This window comes from Cyprinodon variegatus, unplaced genomic scaffold (genome assembly GCF_000732505.1).
Source record: "Cyprinodon variegatus isolate N-32 unplaced genomic scaffold, C_variegatus-1.0 Scaffold47, whole genome shotgun sequence".
NCBI classification, from domain to species: domain Eukaryota; kingdom Metazoa; phylum Chordata; class Actinopteri; order Cyprinodontiformes; family Cyprinodontidae; genus Cyprinodon; species Cyprinodon variegatus.
The window spans coordinates 456184-476552 of record NW_015150500.1 but is presented as its reverse complement, the minus strand read 5'-3'; the positions used below and the strand labels follow the sequence as shown (position 1 = coordinate 476552).

The following is a 20369-nucleotide window of genomic DNA, read 5'->3' as shown; positions in this document are numbered from 1 at the left end:
CAGAATTGGCATCAACTGAGGACCCCATTGAGGTAAGAATGATCTAAATCTGTTTCAGCAGGCTGTATTATATGAATCCTATGCTGCTAACATTGCTTTCTACATGTATCTTTCTCATTCTGCAGGCTCCTTGTCGTAAACTGCTAATGGAAGTCATCAAAAGTCTTGATAGCCATTTAATTAAGTCCCCTCATGATATCTACATACCTAACTGTGAAAAAAATGGTTTTTACAAAAAGAAGCAGGTAGGTTTACAAAAAAACACAATCTGCGAGAAATCCAAGATTCCTTTCACATATTTAGACTAACTATAATTATACTATAATATACAATTATTTCATGATCTTTCTCTTCTTCCAGTTGTTCATATCTCTTAAATTAAATAGAAATCTTTTTTGTCAAAATTTTTAACTTCATTGGAAAAACAGATCTTACCATAGGGTCTATGCCACCTAGAAATTCAATATTTTTTGTCTTTAGTTTTCTTTTAAAATGATCTTAACCACCAAAACAGACATTTACTCTGTTTATCATATAGAAAAATTAGGATCTGATAACATGGAACATAATTATGGAAGAATGCTCACTCTAAAGCTGTAAAGTTTAAATAATATTCATAACCCTAACCCCTAAATGTCTAATTTTTATTACAATTGCTTGTAGAACCTTGATCTCTAAACAATACCTGGGCTTTCTTTAATAACCTCCTGAACCGAGGAAAATAAATGCTCAAAATATTTTCTCTCTAAAATTTCAAAACAAAAAGTGTGCCACGTATTTTCACAAAACCCAGTCTTTTTAGCTATGATCACTGCATGAAAACAAAGGCTGGGTTTATTTTGCATCAGTCGTGATGCAACCCCCCCCCCCAAAACACTCACTGTTAGATTTTTTAGGAATGATTTTTTTTTTTTTTTTTACAGACAAATATGTCTTGTAGGGAGCTTTAAATTGTATAAATTGAGTCCTTTATTAAGGTGCTTTTGATTTGTCTTCTCATTTGTGTTGGTTTACTCCTTGTGTCCAGTGCTGGTCATCTCAGAGCAGGCAGCGTGGAAAGTGTTGGTGTGTGGATCAGAATGGCCTCCCTGTCCCTAAGAAGACCAAATCACAAGGAAGCATTATTTGCTAAGGAGCTTTAAAGAAGACAGATGAAGGAACTTTTTTCCCAAATGAATTGAACATACTTTTTCATGTGTTGCATATTCCATCAGATGGAAACAGATTTTTCTCCCTGAGGGGCTGTTTTACAGAAAAGTCCAACTTTGTGTCCTTACGCCCTCTACTGACTGTGCTGATTTACTTCTTTCACTTTTGCCTGTTATTTGAAACATACATTCAGGGGATATCTGATTGCAACTAATATAAATGAAAATACAAAACATTAACACCAAAGCATGTCAATTATGAACTCAGTAACAGTTTAGACTTTTTTTTTTTTTTTTTTAAACAAATGACCCAAAAATCTAAACACCTTCTTTCATATCATATCAAAACTTTTAGGAATGTTAATTTATTGTTCTTTAAAAAAAAAAACTATCTATCAGTGATACGTTCATGATTCATTTTTTATTATGTCTGTTTGGTGTTTTATGTGTTTAGGTTTTATCATATCTATATATTTCTAAGTGTGTTCCTTATTCTTTTAAACCACATTTATTGTATTATTGAACCATATTTATGTACCTGTATATAGTTCTATTTATGTTTAAATCAATCATCATAATCTCCTTAACTATAAAAGTGAAAACTAACACTTATTTGAGGGAACTTGAGAACCTTGACTGCTTAATTTATAAAATTTGAGGGCTTCTAATGTTGTTTAAGACTGATCTTTAAGACAGTATTACAAAGTTGTTTTTATGTATTTGGTTAATTTGTAATAATAAAATATTGTTAAAAAATTGGGTTTCTCTTTTCTTTTAATATTAGCAATAATCACTTGATCAAAAGCCACCTACCCATAATCTCTACATGTGATTGGCATGTATAAATTAGGCTTAATGTGTTTCCCATAAGATTATGAGTTCCTGCAATAAAAGTGACAATAATTTTCCATTACAGTTTTTCTTATTCATGTGGTAAAGTGTATTATTTATGTTTTTTTTAAGGAAGAATCCAAAGAGTATGTAATAACCTCAGTGGCCACAAAATAATTTAAACGATACATCGATAATGCAGATGAACTATCAATGAAAATATTTATCTAACTGAAACACACAATGCCTGAAATAAAAATAAGGCAAAATGTTCAACAGTAGATGCAAATTTTCAATTAAAAAGAATTGATTTAAATCCTTAAGTGAGGTCTTGAAAAGAGGAAGTTAGACTTAACTTTATTTATCCCTTGGGATTACTCCTTCGGGGAAATTCTGCTGCCAATAGCTTGTAGAGAGTCCAAACAGTTAAAGCAGAACGCCATTAAAGATAAAAATACATCAGACAATACAAAAAGAGTGCAAATAGTACAAAAAAGCACAAAACAGAAAACAGTTGTAATGTCCTAGAATATGTTTCCGTTAAATTAAACCATATCTCCACAGTAGAGAGCTAAGGGAAGATTACGCAGTAGTTGGCTTGGATATTGCATTTGTACTGCAGAGATGTACTGACCTCATAAATGAGTAAAAAAAACCACACAGGCTACACAGTAGTTGTGTTATTGCACCGTGGGAGAGTAGAATATAGCAAATGAGTGACAATAGAACTTAAAACGCAACAACAAACGCATCTACTGTTACCATTTTTATGATTAAAGAAGGGAGCAGCTGACAAGGTAAAGGGTTTAATAAAAACTAAGAGAAATGAATCATTAGAGAAGTTTCGAGTCAATTGGTTTTATATTGGATATGATTGTTAAAGTCAATAGAAAGCTAATTATTTCTAGTTTTATTATGTTAAAATTGTTTTTTTTTTAAAGCAATAGTGATTATATGCAGCTACATGATCTAGTTCTCTGTATAAATGATGTTATCACTGTTGTTGTTGTTGTGGCTGCTATTATTGGTAGTATTGTTATAAATAGTGGTAGTAGAAGGAGTTGAAGCTGCAATATTTTCTTACGGTAATTTCAGTGAGTGGCATGTGTGCTCCTTTTCTTCTATTAAGAATCATCATATAAGTTCTCTGTAGTAGATGCAATGGACGTTATGTTTTCCCAGTGAGTGGATAGACTGCTCCATAAATGGGGTCTATGTGAACTTAAAACAGCAAATATTTTTTATTATCTTCATGCTTAAATCATAAAAACAGCATCAACATCAAAATGTATCTTTTTTTTTCTTCAGCTCAATGCCTGACTAATGTTATGAGATCAAGATAAACCAATTGATACAAAAATAAAATAAAACCGACAGTAAAGTAAAGAGAGCATGCACAGTCCTCACAGTTTAGTGTGTTTTTGTCCGTTGATGGACAGAGGAACAAATGCATTCTTTGAGGCTCTGACTTCATTGAAGAAGCAGACAGAGGAAGAAACAGGCTGAGATGCTTTACCTAATGATGATCCCTATTGCATAGAAGTAAAGGAGCAGCATCAATGTTTGACTGACCATTGCAGAGGAAAGGCAAATGCTGCTGGACCAGAAATAATTAAAGCGTACCAGACCAACTCACTGGAACAACCCCTGTATTTAAGGAGTTCTTTGATAAAAAAAAAAACTAAATGTAAAAACAATTCTCTAAAAGCAATATACATGGACTGGGTGGGGGTTGGGGGGCAAAGTCCCCAGAAAATGTGCGGCTCTGCTCAGTCATCTGTTCTGTCCTGTAAAATAATCAACAGTTACCTCCCTGAGGTCCAGTGTTAAGGCTACAATCATGCAATTCTAATACAAGGCGCACATTCACGAGATAAATGCACCGATATCAATCTAGTTAATGTTTAATTACATTGATTGCACTATAATACCTTGGCTGAGCTCTGCTCTTGTTTCATTCTCAGTACAGAGCCACTGCTGCTGCTGCAGTGGCTCCACAGCCACACTTCTACCTACTTTACATACACACAGGACTCCACAGCAGCCACAGCAAACCTGCTCCCACACACCGAGGACCGGACAACCTGAGACAAAGAGACATGTCTTCTCCCGGCGCCGCCTCCTCATCCATTCCTGCGGGACCCCTGAAGCCTAAAAGGAAGACCAAGAAGAAACACTTTGTGCAGCAGAAGGTGAAGGTCTTCAGAGCCAGTGACCCGGTGCTGAGCGTCTTGATGTGGGGAGTCAATCACTCGGTATGGAAAACAAACACACTTAGGGTGGATCAGGGAAGTTTTTATTTGGAGCAGGGATTCTCATTAACATTTCACCCATTGAACATGCGCAGATTAATGACTTGAACCAAGTGCCTGTACCTGTCATGCTTCTCCCAGACGACTTCAAAGCCAGCACGAAGATCAAAGTGATCAACCACTGCTTCAACAAGTAATGTGCTCTATCTGCTCTCTCTTTGTGGGAATATTCACCCTGCAGACTGTACAGATGAACACATTCCTGCAGCTCATTTATCAGAAAGGGCAGAACCTTCAGAGAATTGATGTTATTAACTACCAAATGTTTATCTCATGTGGCAACAGTGACAGCATTGTGGTAATGTTAAATTATGTTATTTGTGTTGCCTTTTTTTTTTTTTAAGGGAACTCTTTTAATGTGAAACTTTATGACTGTTAAATGAGGGAATTTTAGATAATTAAAGCAGTTTCTAAAAGTTGCTGTATGGAAAATGTCTCCACTAAAGATTAGTTTTCTAACCGTTTGTTAAAAACCGACTAGCCTTTTAATAATCTCTTAATCCATTCAGGAATCCAGGCCTTTCATATACTAGTAGCACAGATGGAGTGGAGAGAACCATATGTTTCTCAAGACTTTACTGCAGTGATGTCCAGTTATTTTATTTTTTTTATTTGACTTATTACAGCAACAATTAAAAAATGGCGAGAAAAGCATGACAACAGCATGATGCTGCCACCACCATGCCTATTAGTTGGTAATGCTCTATATATAGAAGGTTAACCAAGAAAAAAATATAGCCAAACCATTTTCCTCCAGCTTTTTTGGTTAATTAGGCTCATGGCAAACTTAAAACATAAGTTTCCTTTAATAATTTCAACTCAGACTACTTTTTGTGTTTCTGTGTTTCATGTCAGGATTTATAAAATGGTTGAGTTGTGTGCTCTGGTTCTTATTTCCAGAGTCATCCCTCTGCTTTGTTCTGTTACTGCTTACTTTTGTTCGTAGTTATTATTATGCAAACAGTTTCTGTTTACACCCTTTGTGCTCTTGTTTTCATACAGTGCCTTGGAAAAGTATTCCACCCCCTTGAACTTTTTGACCTTTTGCCACATTTCAGGCGTCAAACATAAAGACATGAAATTTAATTCTTTGTGAAGAATGGACAAGTGGGAAAAAATCGTGAAGTGGAACGAAATGTATTGCTTGGAGTATGTTCAGTACTATTCAGTCGAGAGACAAAAATTTTAGCAGATTCTTCCTTGAAAAACAGCTGGGGCTCAGTGAGGTTGGATGGAGAGTGTGTGTGAACAGCAGTTTTCAATTCCCTCCAAAGATTCTCTATTAGATTTAGGTCTGGACTTCGACTTGGCCATTCTAACATCTGAATATGTTTATTTGTGAATCATTTCATTGTGGATTTTGCTTTATTTTTGGATCATCGTCTTGTAGGAAGAGAAATCTTTGTCTCAGTCTCAGGTCTTTTGCAGATTCCAACCTGTTTTCCTCCAGAATGGTCCTGTATTTGGCTCCATCCATTTTCTAATCAATTTTTACCATCTTCCTTGTTCCTGCTGAAGAAAAGCAGACCCAAACCATGATGCTGCCACCACCATGTTTGACAGTAGGGATGGTGTGTTCAGGTTGAAGAGCTGTGTGGCTTTTAAACCAAACATAACGTTTTGCATTGTTGCCTAAAAGTTTGATTTTGGTCTCATCTAACCAGAGCACCTTCTTCCACATGTTTGCTGTGTCTCTCAGGAGGCTTGCAAACTTTAAACAAGACAGACTTTTTAAGGATTTCTCTGAGAAATGTCTTTCTTCCATTATGGCCAGATTTGTGCAGTAAACGACTGTCTCTGTTCTATGGACAGTCTCCCACCTCAGCTGTAGATCTCTGCAGTTCATCCAGAGTGATCATGGGTCTCTTGGCTGCATCTCTAATCAGTTTTCTCCTTGTTAGAGCTGAAGGTTTAAAGGGACGGACTGCTCTTCATAGAATTGCAGTGGTCTGATACTCCTTCCATTCCAGTATTATGGCTTACACAGTGCTCCTTGGCATGTTAAAAGCTTGGGAAATATTTTTGCAATCCAAATCAAGTTGGGAAACAGATCTTGATTTGTTTCACAACTAACGGAGTTAACTGATATATCAAACTCTTACTAAGTTCAGTCAGGAGTAACACGCAAACATCTCTACATCCACAAAGTCAAAAATCGTGTCCTTTTGCTTGTTTTTCCAAAAGAAATGGAGGGTATTCCAGCTAAAACCAGTGCAGCCTTTTTTTTTTTAGTTCAGCCTTCTACCTTGATGTCATACACCTCACTGCATTTCATTGGTCTGAAAAATTTCTGTATCAAGGCCACTGCATATGCTGGCTCCAGGCGAGATGTATTTTCATGAGCTTGTGAATTCATGAATCTCATGACAGTTCATCTTGCTTACAATGTACAGGAAAACCACCTTCTAACTAAAATTGTCTCTCCTCGATTTATTGGGTTTTATTGTAGAACTCTTTCAGCGAAGCCAGATTTGCAGAGTGATTGTGCTATCCACAGTTTCCTCAACCTGAGCAATGGATCTCTGCTGCTCATCCAGTGTTATTGAGCACCCACAAACAGACTGTCTGCATAATGCTCTCTTTTTTCATGCCTATAAGTTTAGATGGACGCCTGCCATCTTGGTTTCTTTGCAGTTGTGCCGTACTCTTTCCATTTCTAATTGATGGATTGTACAGGGCAACACAAGCTGCTTCTAGTGCTACCTTTTGAAGCAGATTGACCAAAACCATGTAGGCTTTGAGTAATCCCTTAATCCATACTGGAATGCAGCTCTGGTAAAGACTTCAATAACAGAGGCGGCATGAGGAAAAGCATTTTGTTTTGCTTGTGCTGAAACACTTTAACTCTTAACTCAAACATTTTTGACAGTAGAATCTATAGTCAAAAAATAGTATCTACAGTATAGATGATATTGAACAACACTGAAACACCCTGGGAAACAGTGAAGCACAGTCATAATTGATCAAACTCCTTTTATCCTCAGGGAGAATCTTCCGGGCCAGTTTAAATTCAAAGAGTATTGCCCACAGGTGTTCAGAAACCTGCGAGAACGCTTTGGCATTGAGGATCAAGATTACCAGGTACCTACACATAATTATTCCACGTTTGACAGTGCACAAATATACTGATGAACAACAAACACTGTTATTTAAAAAGAATGCTGAATTTAACAAGACGAAGCAGATCCTCACCAGCTTTTTCTTCTATGCTCTCCTTTTGTGGGAGCTTTTTATTGATGTCCACCGGTCTGCATTTGCATGTCTTTGTGCCTTGTTTGCATGTGCCAGGTGGTGCCGAGTTATCCTTCTGAACATGCAGCACACATTTGCTTAGCACACAATTACAGGGATCATTTTCTATCGAAGAAGAAAAATCTGAGAATTACTGAAAATCTACCAAATGAACACAACAACTAAATTAAAAAGAACAGCTCTAAGGTCACTGTCAGCAAAAGCGTCATGAGGGCTGACCATTTCTGTAAATGCTGTTTTTTTAGAGTGCTTTTTTCAGTGTGCTTTTATGTGACATTATAGATACTCTTCCTCCCTGTCTGTCGTTTAGGTTTCTCTGACTCGCAGTTCTCCGCTCAGAGAAGAGGAGGGAAAGTACCTAGGACTGCTGCTGACATCATACGACCGGACATTGGTGGTAAAAGAAATTTCCAGTGAGGAGGTTGAAGAAATGCACAGGATCCTGTCCGGGTATCATCAGGTAGGCTACGTCAGTGCGCAGTATTTTAATGAGTCCTTATGTACCAGACCAACACAAAATAATAAGTAATGCTAAAGCGGAAGCAGAAGGAGTCATGGTTTTTAACATTTTTGAAAATGGGAAAAATATTGAAAGCATTTATTTACAGAGGACATAATAATCCTTTAATTATATACTCTGATGCATGTAAATAAATCATCAAAGGTCTCTGTTAAAAACATCAAAGCTGGAAGAAATGAAACACAATTGCAAACCTGCGGAGACAAAAAGAGCCAGCCCTTTGTAACAGTGGAGGAGCTGCAGAGCTCAGTAACTCAAATAGAAGAATATGATGACTGGAATATCTTGAACAGTCGGCCTCCACAGATGACCACTCCAACTGAGTCTGGTTCTGTTGGAGGTTTCTTCCCATTAAAGGAGAGTTTTACCTCTCCACTGTTGCTACAAGTATGATTAGTGTGAGCGATTGCCTTCAGGTCAATGAGTTGATGCAATCAACTGGTTTTCCTTTGATAGAAAACTTTGAATCAATTTGGTGCTATGATCTGGCTGAATTGTAAAGTGCCTTGAGATGTAACTCTATATGTCCGGCCTTTAATGGAAGGGTAAAAAAAAAGATAAAGATAAATAATAAGATTAAAAAAATGATGTTAAACATGGGCTGCAGTGGGTTGCACTGCTGCCTTGCAGCAAGATGGTTCCTGGGTTCGATTCCCAGCACAGAGCCTTTCTGCATGGAGTTTGCATGTTCTCCCTGTGCATGCATGGGTTCTCTCCGGGTACTCAGGTTTCCTCCCACAGTCCAAAAACATAACTGTGTGGTTAATTGGCTTCTCTAGGTGTGAGTCTGTGCGTAAATGGTTTTTTGTCCCGTTTGTCTCCGTGTCCTGCTATAAACTGGCGACCCGTCCAGGGTGTACTCCGCCTGTCGACCATTGACAGCTGGAGATAGGCATCAGCACCTCTAGCAACCCCAGCAGGAATAAAGCGAGACAGAAATGGATGGATAGATAATAACCACGCAATGTTAATGTTTTTCTTTTTAAACAGACAAATGAAACCTTTTTTTGTTTGAAAGCTTAGTCTTTATTGCAATAAATGATGTAAAGTTATATAAGTAAAATGGATCCGCTGCATTCAAAATGTATTTAATTAATAGCTTGTTCAACATTGATGGCGCAGAGAAATCTTCGGGTGAAGGAATACACAAAAGCTTCTTGTTTTTGTACAGTCTCACACTGTGAATGTCTCCTTTTTGTTCTTCGTTCTCCTGCAGCATATTGTCACCTGCCATGGCAGCACGCTGCTCCCTCAGTTCCTGGCCATGTACAGAGTGACGGTGGAGAGCGAGGACACCTACCTGTTAGTAATGAGGAACATGTTTAGCCACAGACTGCCCGTACACAGGAAGTACGACCTGAAGGTGAAAGCTAGAGGAGACATGGATTGTGAGATTAGCCAAGACACTATCCATGTGTTATTACACTGGAAACCTATCTTATAATCAGGGAATAACTTTTCTATGTTCACAGTAATGTAGTGAAAGCTTAAAACAACATGATCATTTAGAAAATGTTCTATATGTGTAAAGTCAATCAATACTTATCTTAATAAACTTTTTTTAGAGCAAATAATCATCAAGTTCAATCTTATAATCACATTAAATGACTAACAATGCTCAATTTTTCCTATACATGTGATCATCCTAGTCTTTCCACATAAAAATAATGTCTTAAATAAATACATAAATGAAGTTGATATTGATTAAAATAATTTGTAATTAAAGAAAGACAAATACTGTCCAAGATTATAGAGGTTTGAATAGCATTTAGTTTGTAAGTCAGGGTTGGATTATTTTGGTGTGTTGTGAGCAGTATATGGGTTCAGCATTCCTTTGAAAATGCTTGTTGCCTTTAATCAGGGTTTAAATACCGGGTGTGTCTGAGTCAATGACATCAAACGAAAGAAACGCTTATCAAAAGATTAATACTTTGACTAATTAAAGGGTATAATTTGTCTGCCCCATTTTTTCCCCATCAGATAAAATGTCCACCTTTTGAAATTTGAAAAAATGTTAATCTGCATCAACCTTCTTTACCCCTCTCTAACTGTGGTTGTAGGCTAATCAGCTTATGATATGGTGCACAGCATTCAACAAATGACAATACACAACCCTTACAGCAACTGGACAGTGAAATACAGTTTTTTTCTTTTACAACAGCTTTCCCATTACTAGATAGTGTTTGACTCCACATAAGTGTTTGTGTTTCTGATCTACTCACTTTAAGTCTGTTTGTTTGCATGACTCCAATTCATGTTATGTGTCAGTTTGAGTGACTTTATGATTAAAACAGATCAGCATGTCTGCAAAATCAACACAGTTCCATAAAATTATACACTCATATAATTCAATAGGACAGAAGTCTAGTTTAATCCCAGTTATGATACAGGAAAGTTAAAATCTACCTAGTAATGCTGATCCCTTTTCTCCTTCCCCAGGGCTCAGTGCTGGCTCGGGAGGCAAGTTTTAAAGAGAAGGTGAGATTAAATTATTGTTATAAACTGTATGATTTAAATGCATGTGTTTAAATCACTCTGGAAACAATCAGATGTGTCCCTTTCCTTCCACATCTAATTGAAATGGCTAATCTGCCTCACTTTTTAATCAAGCTCTGCAGAGTTCTGGTAATGTGCTTATTATTTATTTTTACTTGTTGGAGTAACGTGTGTTGAAGAAGAGGCACATCTAAAAGTTGCAGGACACCCCGCCTTGAGGAGTGGAAATTGAGACCACTGCCCTGGTTCCTTCTTGATCATCTGGGCTCCTTTCACACAGGAAGCAGAGGGCCTTTACTGCTTGAAAAGCTCATTTGCACAAGTTAAACAATGCACAGAGTGCAGAATACCATTGATTATATACTGCTCTGTGCCCAGGTCTGCAGTATTATCAGCAATATAATCATGTATATAAAAATCCATGTGAATTGATGACCTGGATGTGATCTCCTCAACTCTCAGAGAGCTGAGGTTTTCTTATTGATGATATTCTTATAATGGTATAACAGGTTTTCACATTGTAATCCACTTATTGTCAAGTTAACCTCTACTGGTTGTTGCTTATGTATGGCTAAGTAAGCCACCTGCTGTACATCTGCTCATTTGCTTCTTCTCCTGATGATTGGGGATGGTATGGCCCAGGTTTCTATTCTTGTGTTCAGACTGCAGCCATGAAAAAAAACACAACAACAACAAGCATGCTGAGCTAGTGGCTGTGATTTTAAGATGTATAAATTTTTCCTAGCTCCAGGCCAGAGTCCTGCAGCGAACACAGTTTATGCCTCTTCATAGGTGAAAACAACCTTCTCTTCTCTTTAGCTCCCCCAGCTGTCTTTTTTTTGGTCAGACTTTGCTCTGGGGACTGAGGTGGCAGTGGAAGAAAGTTTATATATCACCTGGTAAACCGTTTCTGAGTTAAACTTGGGGTTTTTCTTTTTGAGTCTAGTAAATTTATGCTTAACTTGTATTTCCTTTTATTCTTTCCTTTTTTTTTCCCTGTTGCAGTGTTTTATTGTCATTACACTGTTACAAGTACAGAGCAATGAAATGAACTCTCTGCATTTAACCCATCCCCTTGGGGAGTAGTGGGCTGCCATTGTGTGGCACCCAGGGAGCAATGTGAGGTTAAAGTCTTTGCTCAGGGACCCAGAGTGGCAGTCTGTGGGAGTGGGGCTTGAACTCAGAACGTCTTGATTCCAAGTGCAATGCCACTCCCCAGTAAATTATTCTAAAGGACTTTTGATGCCATTTACCCTAACAATGTTGCCTGTGATTTTAGATCATATGGTGTTCCTCTACTTGTTAGCTATTTGTTTTACAGTAATTAATAATATAATATAAGCATGTAAAACTAGAGTGGTGACTAAGACTATGCAGGACCTCTTGAAAATATGCTAAATCTGTCTTTTTTATGTCACTTTTGTCAAGCAAAACATGGGGGGAAACTATTCAGCATTGTTTTTTTGTTTTTTTTTCAGGTCAAAGAGCTACCCACATACAAGGATGCAGACTTCTTGAATTACATGCAGAAGATCTATGTTAGCGACGAGGAGAAAGAGAAGTTGATGGACAAGCTCAGCAGAGATACTGAGGTGAGGGAATTATGCTTTTTGTGTTTGATTTATGTTAAAGATTTCTGTTCAAATGCCCATCACTGCAGTTTCTAGTGCAAATGAAGATCATGGACTACAGTCTGCTGCTGGGCATCCATGATGCCGAGAGGGAAGAGGAGGAAGAAATGGAGTCATCCTGTGAGGAGGACGATGAGGATGAAAATGACTTAGCAGCTCCTCCCTGCTCTACCTCACCTGAAGGTATTGCCGGCTACATGTACTCCTTCAAACCCATGGGCCCTGGAGAGTTTGACCCTTACGTGGACATGTACGCCGTTCAGAGCGCTGTGGGTGAGTGGCATCTAAGCGTAACTTCACGCAGAGCTGCAAAAGGCGTACTTTAGCATCAATGTCACTCAACAAACGCCGTGAATCATTTCCTCACAGGTGCTCCCAGGAGGGAGGTGTACTTCATCGGTCTGATTGATGTGCTGACGCAGTATGATGCCAAGAAGAAAGCCGCTCACGCTGCCAAGGCTGTCAAACACGGGGTGAGAGAGCATTACTCTTTAAAGGGACTGCCTAGCGTGGGGACGCAACTCATCTAAAGTGTGAAAGGGTGGCTTTCATCTTCCGCTCCCCAGTTTTTCAATCAGCCGTGCTTCTCTGTGTGTTTTATAGGCAGGAGGTGAAATCTCAACCGTTCATCCTGAGCAGTATGCGAAACGTTTCAAGGAGTTCATCTCTAAGATCTTTGCCTAACTCAAGGATTGGTTGTCTTTTAATCCAGAGCTTAGCTGCACCAAACCCACAAGGAGCGCTAAAGATGTACCGCTAAATAATCTGTTGTTATTTCTTTAACCCTTTGAAATCATCTCATATTACAATCATACAGTCAGTAATTCTAAACAATTGTGGATCTGGCCTTATTTATGGGGTTTGTCTTGCTGGGAGGTAAACCTGTGACCTGTTCTTAAGTCTTTTGCAACCTTGATTAGGTTTTCTTCTATTATTGTGCCATATTTTACTCTCTTTAAAGTCAGGGTAAGGTTTAATGTTTTGAGGAAGACTACCTACAAAGATTAAGGTGAGGAATAAAGATTAGGCCCATAAAATAAGCTAAGCTAATAACCTAAGTTGGCATTTTTTAAAACACAATGCAGCTCTAAAGTGTATCTAAGCAAATGTCAAGGTTTTAGTTGAAGAAGATGATTGGTTTGAAAGTTGAATCAAAGAGGCCCTCTGTGTAAAAGTGCAACAATGATCACTAAACATTGGAGGAAGCCTGAGACATCATTTATTGACCGCTTACAGCCAGGTTTAAAGCCATTAACTTCTCCCTCCCTTTAGTGAGAGGAGAGGAAGCACCCTGGTCTCTGGCTGCAGGTAGGGACTTCAACCTGTTAGTCATGTGACGTCTCCTAATAACATCATGTGACTTGCTTTATGTTTAATGACAGATATTTCCGGTTTGCACTCAGCACAACTAACAATGGTGTTTGGATTAAAACATTAAACATTTTGTGCCTTTTTTTGCATTGTTTTAAAAATCTAACCAATATGGATTAAATCTTTAAAAGCTTTTATTTAGAGGTAAACAAATGTTTCCAGTTCAAACCTATTCATGTTTATACTGGCCGTCAATTTTGGGGTCCAGAAAAAAGTAGTAAAACTTAAAAATAATGATATTGGTAAGTGAGCATACGGTTTTTGGAGCTACTTGAATTTCCAATTACACAAAATATTCTCCTTTAAACTTGTTCTTATTTATTTTTCTCCAGATGAGCATTAAATTCAACAGCCAACAGTGTTTTTTGTTTGTTTTGTCTTAATTAAGTACAGCATGGAAATCACTGCAAGAAGTAAGCAACAATTAAAAGGTTTACTTGGGTTTTGTCTCATTTCTCCATGCTATGTCCAGCATTTTATCACTCATCAATACATTAAAACAAGATTCCTGGCTAACTTTTGTTTAGCTTGTCCTTTTAAATCCCAGGCAGATATATGAAGGCTTTATGTAAAAGCAACTTAAAGTATTTATACTGTTGGGATTGAGAACTTGGAGAATTCTGGGTCGTGGAAAATGTATTTATTTCTCTATTTCCAGCTCTACTTTGTAGGAATACTAGCGGTAATTGCAATACAGAAAGACTCCCAATCATCTTAATAAAATGTTCAGACTGACCTCACAGACAAGACTAATTAAAATGTTTCATCTTTTCCTATTAAAAGCTAATTAAAATTGCAAATAAGATGGGGGAAAGGCTGTGTTATTGCTGTTGTTAATTTATTTCATGTCGCAGACTGACTATATCTTGCGGTGTGTTTCATGAATGCCTTAAAAGCTATTACAATTAAAGCTGGCCTGCGGTGTTCAGAGTGTCCAGGCACAGAGTGCTGCTATGCAGAGATGTTCGCCTCAGGTTACCATGAATGTCAAATGTCTCTTCATTTGGATTTTACATGATATAACTACACAAAATAACACATGTTTGTTAACAAGAAATTAAAATTCTATCTGATGTTTACCTTCCTTCCTGTATTCATCCATTCTGGGTCACAGCCTCTCGCTGCAATCACAGTATGTAAAGCTATGTCTGTGTCAATTATGAACTAACAGCAAACACGATCCAGAAGCCCAGTCTCTACCCAAACATAATTAAAAACAGCAGTGCCAGAGGTTTAACAGTCTTTCACTGGTTTCCTTCCAGGATTGCCAACTCCATCACTCTGTCTTTCCTCCTGGTAAGTGTGAATAGCTTTTTTAATTCTGCTAAAGAAAAGGAAACCCCCGCAGCATGATCATGCCACCACTGTGTGTTCTGGGTGAAGTCTGGTGTTAGCTTGAATTTGCAATGCTGAGCATCACCTTCCAAACATTTCTTTCTGCTACATGGTTGGCATACCCCAACTATCATATCTCCTGGCTTTATTAATTTAATTTAAAAATTGTGTTCTTCTCCTCTTTAGGTTGGATTTATGTAGTTCATAGCTTACAGGTCCTATTAATCTGTGAAGATTCTCAGTCATCCAGGTCATGCTCAAGCTTGAAAAAGTCAAATGGGTCAAAGGAGTTAACGACCCAACAAAACCCCCTTATGACTATCAACACCCTGCTGTGTGACCCTGCTTGGCCAATCTCAGTCTGTAAAAGTTAAAAAAAAAATCCACTGGAATTGGTTTGAAGACGTTTCGCCACATCTCTAGGAAGCTTTTACGGAATGACTATGACCTGGATAACTGAAAATCTTCATCAGCATTAATCTCAGTGTTCCTTACCAGTTAGAACTGAAGAAGCCTCCTGGATGGGAGGCAAAACGTCTTCTAGAAAGCTTCACGTCCAGTTGCCTAAACCGAACGTTTTCAAGCAGGTCCTATCAATAGATTTATATATTTAGGTTTATCAGAGAAATTAAAGAAAAAACATTCAGGTGAAATTTATAAATGACTTTTCTTCCACTCTAGATTACATCAACACACAAATACCCCAATAAAAAATGTCAAAGTTTTTAATAGGTAAAACTGTAAAAAAGTAGTCGCTGTTTTAATAAGAGTGACTCATATCCACTCGCTGTAAAGGTGTCCCTCTGAAATGTAATCTCTGTGATGAAGCATTAATTTCTGTCTTTATTTAGACTGTCTTATCCCAGTGCTCCTGGCACACATTTCTTATCCTTCTGCTTCACATGGATGATGGACAATTTACAGAAGAGGAAAAAAAGGGAGATTTAAATCAAGCAACTTTAAATATATATCTTCTGAAGTAGATAATTGTAATACATGTCCTTAACATAAAACCTCCATCCACACTACAAGAATAAAGTGAAATTGCTTTTGTTTTTTCTACTTGGACTCAGTAAAGAAATAAAAGCCCTTTTAAACCCCAGCAAATGAGTATCATTCAATGATTCAACATTCTCCAAGGACACAGTTTCTAATTGCTTATAAACCCACTAGTGTTGACCTCAGTGATGATGATTCATTTTCTTTGTTCCTTTTGAATGTGGGAGTGCCTGTACAGCTCTGGGAAATAAGTTGTTTTTAAGCATGTTTGTTCTGGATATAATTTTCCTGATGAAAATGGAAAAATAAGCTTATAGCCCTGACAGGTGCGATCAGTGGTTGGGCATTTGGCCCTTTTCTGGTCCACTGTCACATAAACCATGTCCAGATCTGGCAGAATGCATCCCACAATCCCCTGTGCTGTCTTCACCCCCAAAGCTAAGTAATTTCTCTTAAAGTCACTTAAATACCAACATATTTCTGATACAAATGTGATGGAGACTACGAGCAGACAATACTACAGAATTGGGTCTATTAACAGGACAAGGATACAATAAATAGTACCAAACAATAAAGAAACGGTTAACCATTAAAACATTGGAATAACTTAAACTGTGACAAAAAACTGGATGTCCTGGAAGTTTATCCTGCCACCTACAGTCAGGAGGATTTATAAAGGCTCCTATGTCCGCTGAGTGGTATCTTGCGGTCACCACTTCTCCAAATTAGCAACCTACCTACCTAAAAGATAATAGCTACAGTTCGACCAAGCGGTGGATGTATAAAACTCGGTCACTATGGTTCCCTAAACATCAACATATTTAGATTGCTACTGCTTTTAAACCCACTTTAAAACACTTTGACACTTTCTGACATCAGGTTGCGGTTCAGAAATTTATTAAAACAAGTTATTCTCCCTTTCATTTTTCCCAGACTTCATCTTTCACATCTGCGGATGATTGGACCTTCAATCTGATTTTAGCCTTTTGAGGGTTATGCAGTATTGAAGTTCTGTTTATGTTTTATGAGGAAAAAAGTTATTCTACTCTCTGTGGTTGCAAAGCACATCCATAAACATATTTTACAGGTCTGTGCAAAATTGTTTCAGAATCTGACATATAACAAACCTTAGTTTAGGATTTTATACCAGGAACCAACACAACCCTGTTCAACATGTGACGTAAAACAGATTTTGCTAGATAATAATCTAAAACAGGAGGCCTTAATTTTATACTTATAACCTTTTCCACAATTAAGGGGGAATGGCAGCCTAGGTGTTGGGGCATTGTGCTTGGATCCCAGAGGTTCTGAGTTCAAGCCCCACTCCCACAGACTGCCACTCTGGGTCCCTAAGTAAAAAGACCATTAACCCCTCACTGCAACTGTGAATTTTGTTGCTCTGTACTTGTGACAGTGTAAAGACAAAAAGCTGAAGAAAAAAAAAAAACATGAAGGGGATGCAGAAAACACAGTTGAAGGTGGTGGTGAGACATGACCAAAATTAAATGTTTTCATCCATGAACAAACCCTTCAATGTGAGGTGGAAAACAGACACTTTTAACTCCTAACCCTCAAGGTGAAACATGGTGGAGACAGTATCATGCTGAGGGGGATGCTTTTCTTTAGCAGCGATATTTATGCAGATAAGAAGATAACAAAGGATTGAATACAGAGTGACCATTAGGGGGAAAAAACCCTCTAAAAGACTTGAAAACATTTTTAAAAACTTTGACACTAAACATACAGAAAGAGGTATGCTGGGAGACTTGCAGTTTTAATAGAAATGGAGTTCTACAAAGCATTGACTTTTGGTGACATGAAACCGGTTGAGGCCCTAATGTTCTATACTTTAATTTAAAAAAAAAAAAAAAAAGATTGAAAATGTTTCACTAGAATGTGTTGTATCACATACACTCCCATTAAATATATGCAACTTAGAAAGACGTGGGTCAGGGACCTGCGGATAATTTCTTTATCTAGAGAATCCGTTAGACATATTAATGTAGGAATGAAAGTTCAACAGAGATTTGTCCAAATAAAAGGAACATTATTTTACAGTGGTTCAGTTTATTAGCAGAAAAAAATATCAATAAAATCTGAACACATGAAAATTACAAAAACAGCACAGCATAGAAGAATGACCATTTAGTTTTAGGAACAACTGTTTTTGATTTATTGAATGGGTTAAAAAAAAAAAGGTCATGGGAAAAAACAAAACAAGAGAGAACAGCTTAATTGCAGAAAATAAAAAAAAGGCCAGCATTTGGTCACAACTGAAGTACCTCCAGTACTGCAGTAGGGTTGATAGCTATATAAGATACTCTTAGATTTAAAATACATTTGGAGAACATTCCTCTGTTGCGTGTATGTTTTCAGTCGCTTAGAAACTTTATTCGAAGGGCGTATTTTATACATTTGAAAGCTCTTATCATATAAAGTATACCTTTAATTTCTAGTCTTCACACCAGGAACATTAGTCAAAAATTGTATCCTCTTTAAAAAACCCAAAACAAAACAAACAAAAAAACACATCAGCGTAAATGTTTATCTACATTCAGTCAAAAACCAAGTCATTTCATTTATTTAGTCATCTCAGTTGTGTGATGTGATGAGAAGAAGTATTTCTGCCTTACAGATTGCCATTAGCTTTTTGTCACACTTAAAATTCAAGATCAAAACTTTCCTTTCATCATCAGTGGTGATCTGAGTAAATAAATTGTTCTAATTATTTCATTTGAGGGAAACAACAGTATCTAAACAAAGCTCTTTGGATAGCTTTACAGCAGAACCCTGTATACATGGCACACTTAAAACGGACGTAATTAAGAAAAAAAAATGAACTACGTTAAAAGTTATCTAAAAGGAACACACCAAGAACAGAAAATTAAGAATAAGAACACAAAAAAATTCAACCTTCTGAGAATGAGTTACAAAAAACATTTGTGTAATATTTGGACCACAGAGAAGAACCATTATTCACAAATAGAGAAAACATGAAACAGCCGTAATCTTGTTGGCAATTGTTAATTCCAACAAGCAAAAAAAGGAAAGAAAACATCTAAACTCCATTAATGTTGATTTGAGGTCCGTGTTTATTCAACAATTAAATATAAGCAAACTAATGGGAAAGCTCGAAGAGACAACCACCACTGATAAAAAAATAACATGATGGCCCAATGGATAGTTGAAATATTCTATTGACTCAATAAAAATATAAGAGACAATTGTAATGTTTTTGAAGGCGTTGGTCCTCATATATCTGGAATTAAACAAACAACCCAAAGGTCTATATATATCAGAAATAAATATTACTCCTACAGTCAAGCATAGCGGTGGGAGTGTGATGATCTGGGCTACTTTCCTGCTTCAAGACTGGGATGATTTGCTGTAATAGTTGCAAACAGGAATTATTCTAAGGAAGAATGTCCAGCCTTCAGATTGGCACCTTAGGCCCAAAACACTGCAGCAAACCAAGTATCCACGGCAACTAGCAATTCCACCTCAGATTTACCAAAACATTCCCCTAAAATTAACGTTCCAAAAGATCTAGAGAAAATCTAGACCAAAATCCAAATACATCAAGAATTTTAAAAAGGCATTTCTTGCTGAAAAAAAGCTAGAGTTCCCAAATTAAGCTTAGATTTTTTTCTCTCTCTCTCTCTGTTTCAAATAAAACATTCTTAAGTGGTAATTTGCGTAAACCCATGTTTCTTTGTAGAATTTATTGGATCTGAAATATCTAAGTGAGACAAAAAGCAAAGGTCAAAGAAATCTGTAAGTGGTGAAAACTTTTTCACATCACTGCACACATATCTTGTACTATAGTCACTTTACCAATGAGCTACAGCTGTATGTACAATGTTTTACATCAGACACACCAAGAACAGACAAAAGGCAAAAATAAACAAATCTGAGTTAAGCGGGAAAAACGAAAAATCTGTACAGGTAATCTCTGAACAGCAATGATTAACCTCTGTATGTTTTATACACAGAAACAACTGTACAAATCATACAGTAATAAACTGGAAATGAGACACTTTGAAATTTGTAGTATTTTACCGTTTTATCAACGCTTCTCTATACAGTTATTTTATCCCCTTTCCCAGCCACTAACATATTTCACATCAACTTACAAATAACATAATTTATGCACTTAATGACAAGCTCCGAGGAATCTAAAACTCACATTCACTGTCAGAATTAACATTAGCCATAATCTTTTTATGCTACGAGTTCAATACATCCCACTTTCAGATTAGTAAACGTATTGCAGTTCTTATACTTCTGGGCTTTGGCTGCTCAGAGAAGCAGTTTGAGGCCTGAAGGCGCTTTTCCACTCATAATAGAGTGGAGAATATCGCCTAGCAATGACTGCATGAGGAGATATGTCTCTGGTAAACAGTTTAGTACATTCTACTTAAATCTGAATGCACAGACATTTTGCCAGAAAAAAAAAGGGGGGGGGGGGGGGGGG

At 37.2% G+C, this 20369-nt stretch overlaps 1 protein-coding gene and 1 long non-coding RNA gene across 2 annotated transcripts; both read left to right on the top strand.

Annotated features, from left to right (window-relative positions):
• LOC107082104 lies at positions 1-1410 on the top strand. The gene is made up of 3 exons (XR_001481123.1): positions 1-32; positions 126-245; positions 1028-1410. It is a non-coding gene; the product is annotated as an uncharacterized LOC107082104 (long non-coding RNA).
• Positions 1411-4018: 2608 nt separating this feature from the next.
• On the top strand, positions 4019-13910 carry LOC107082093 (phosphatidylinositol 5-phosphate 4-kinase type-2 gamma-like). Its single transcript, XM_015370555.1, has 10 exons — positions 4019-4234; positions 4327-4424; positions 7276-7372; positions 7854-8003; positions 9280-9426; positions 10503-10541; positions 12038-12151; positions 12220-12463; positions 12560-12663; positions 12794-13910. Exons 1-10 carry the CDS (start codon positions 4079-4081, stop codon positions 12872-12874), a joined length of 1230 nt encoding a protein of 409 aa, XP_015226041.1. The 5' UTR covers positions 4019-4078; the 3' UTR covers positions 12875-13910.
• Positions 13911-20369: the final 6459 nt, after the last annotated feature.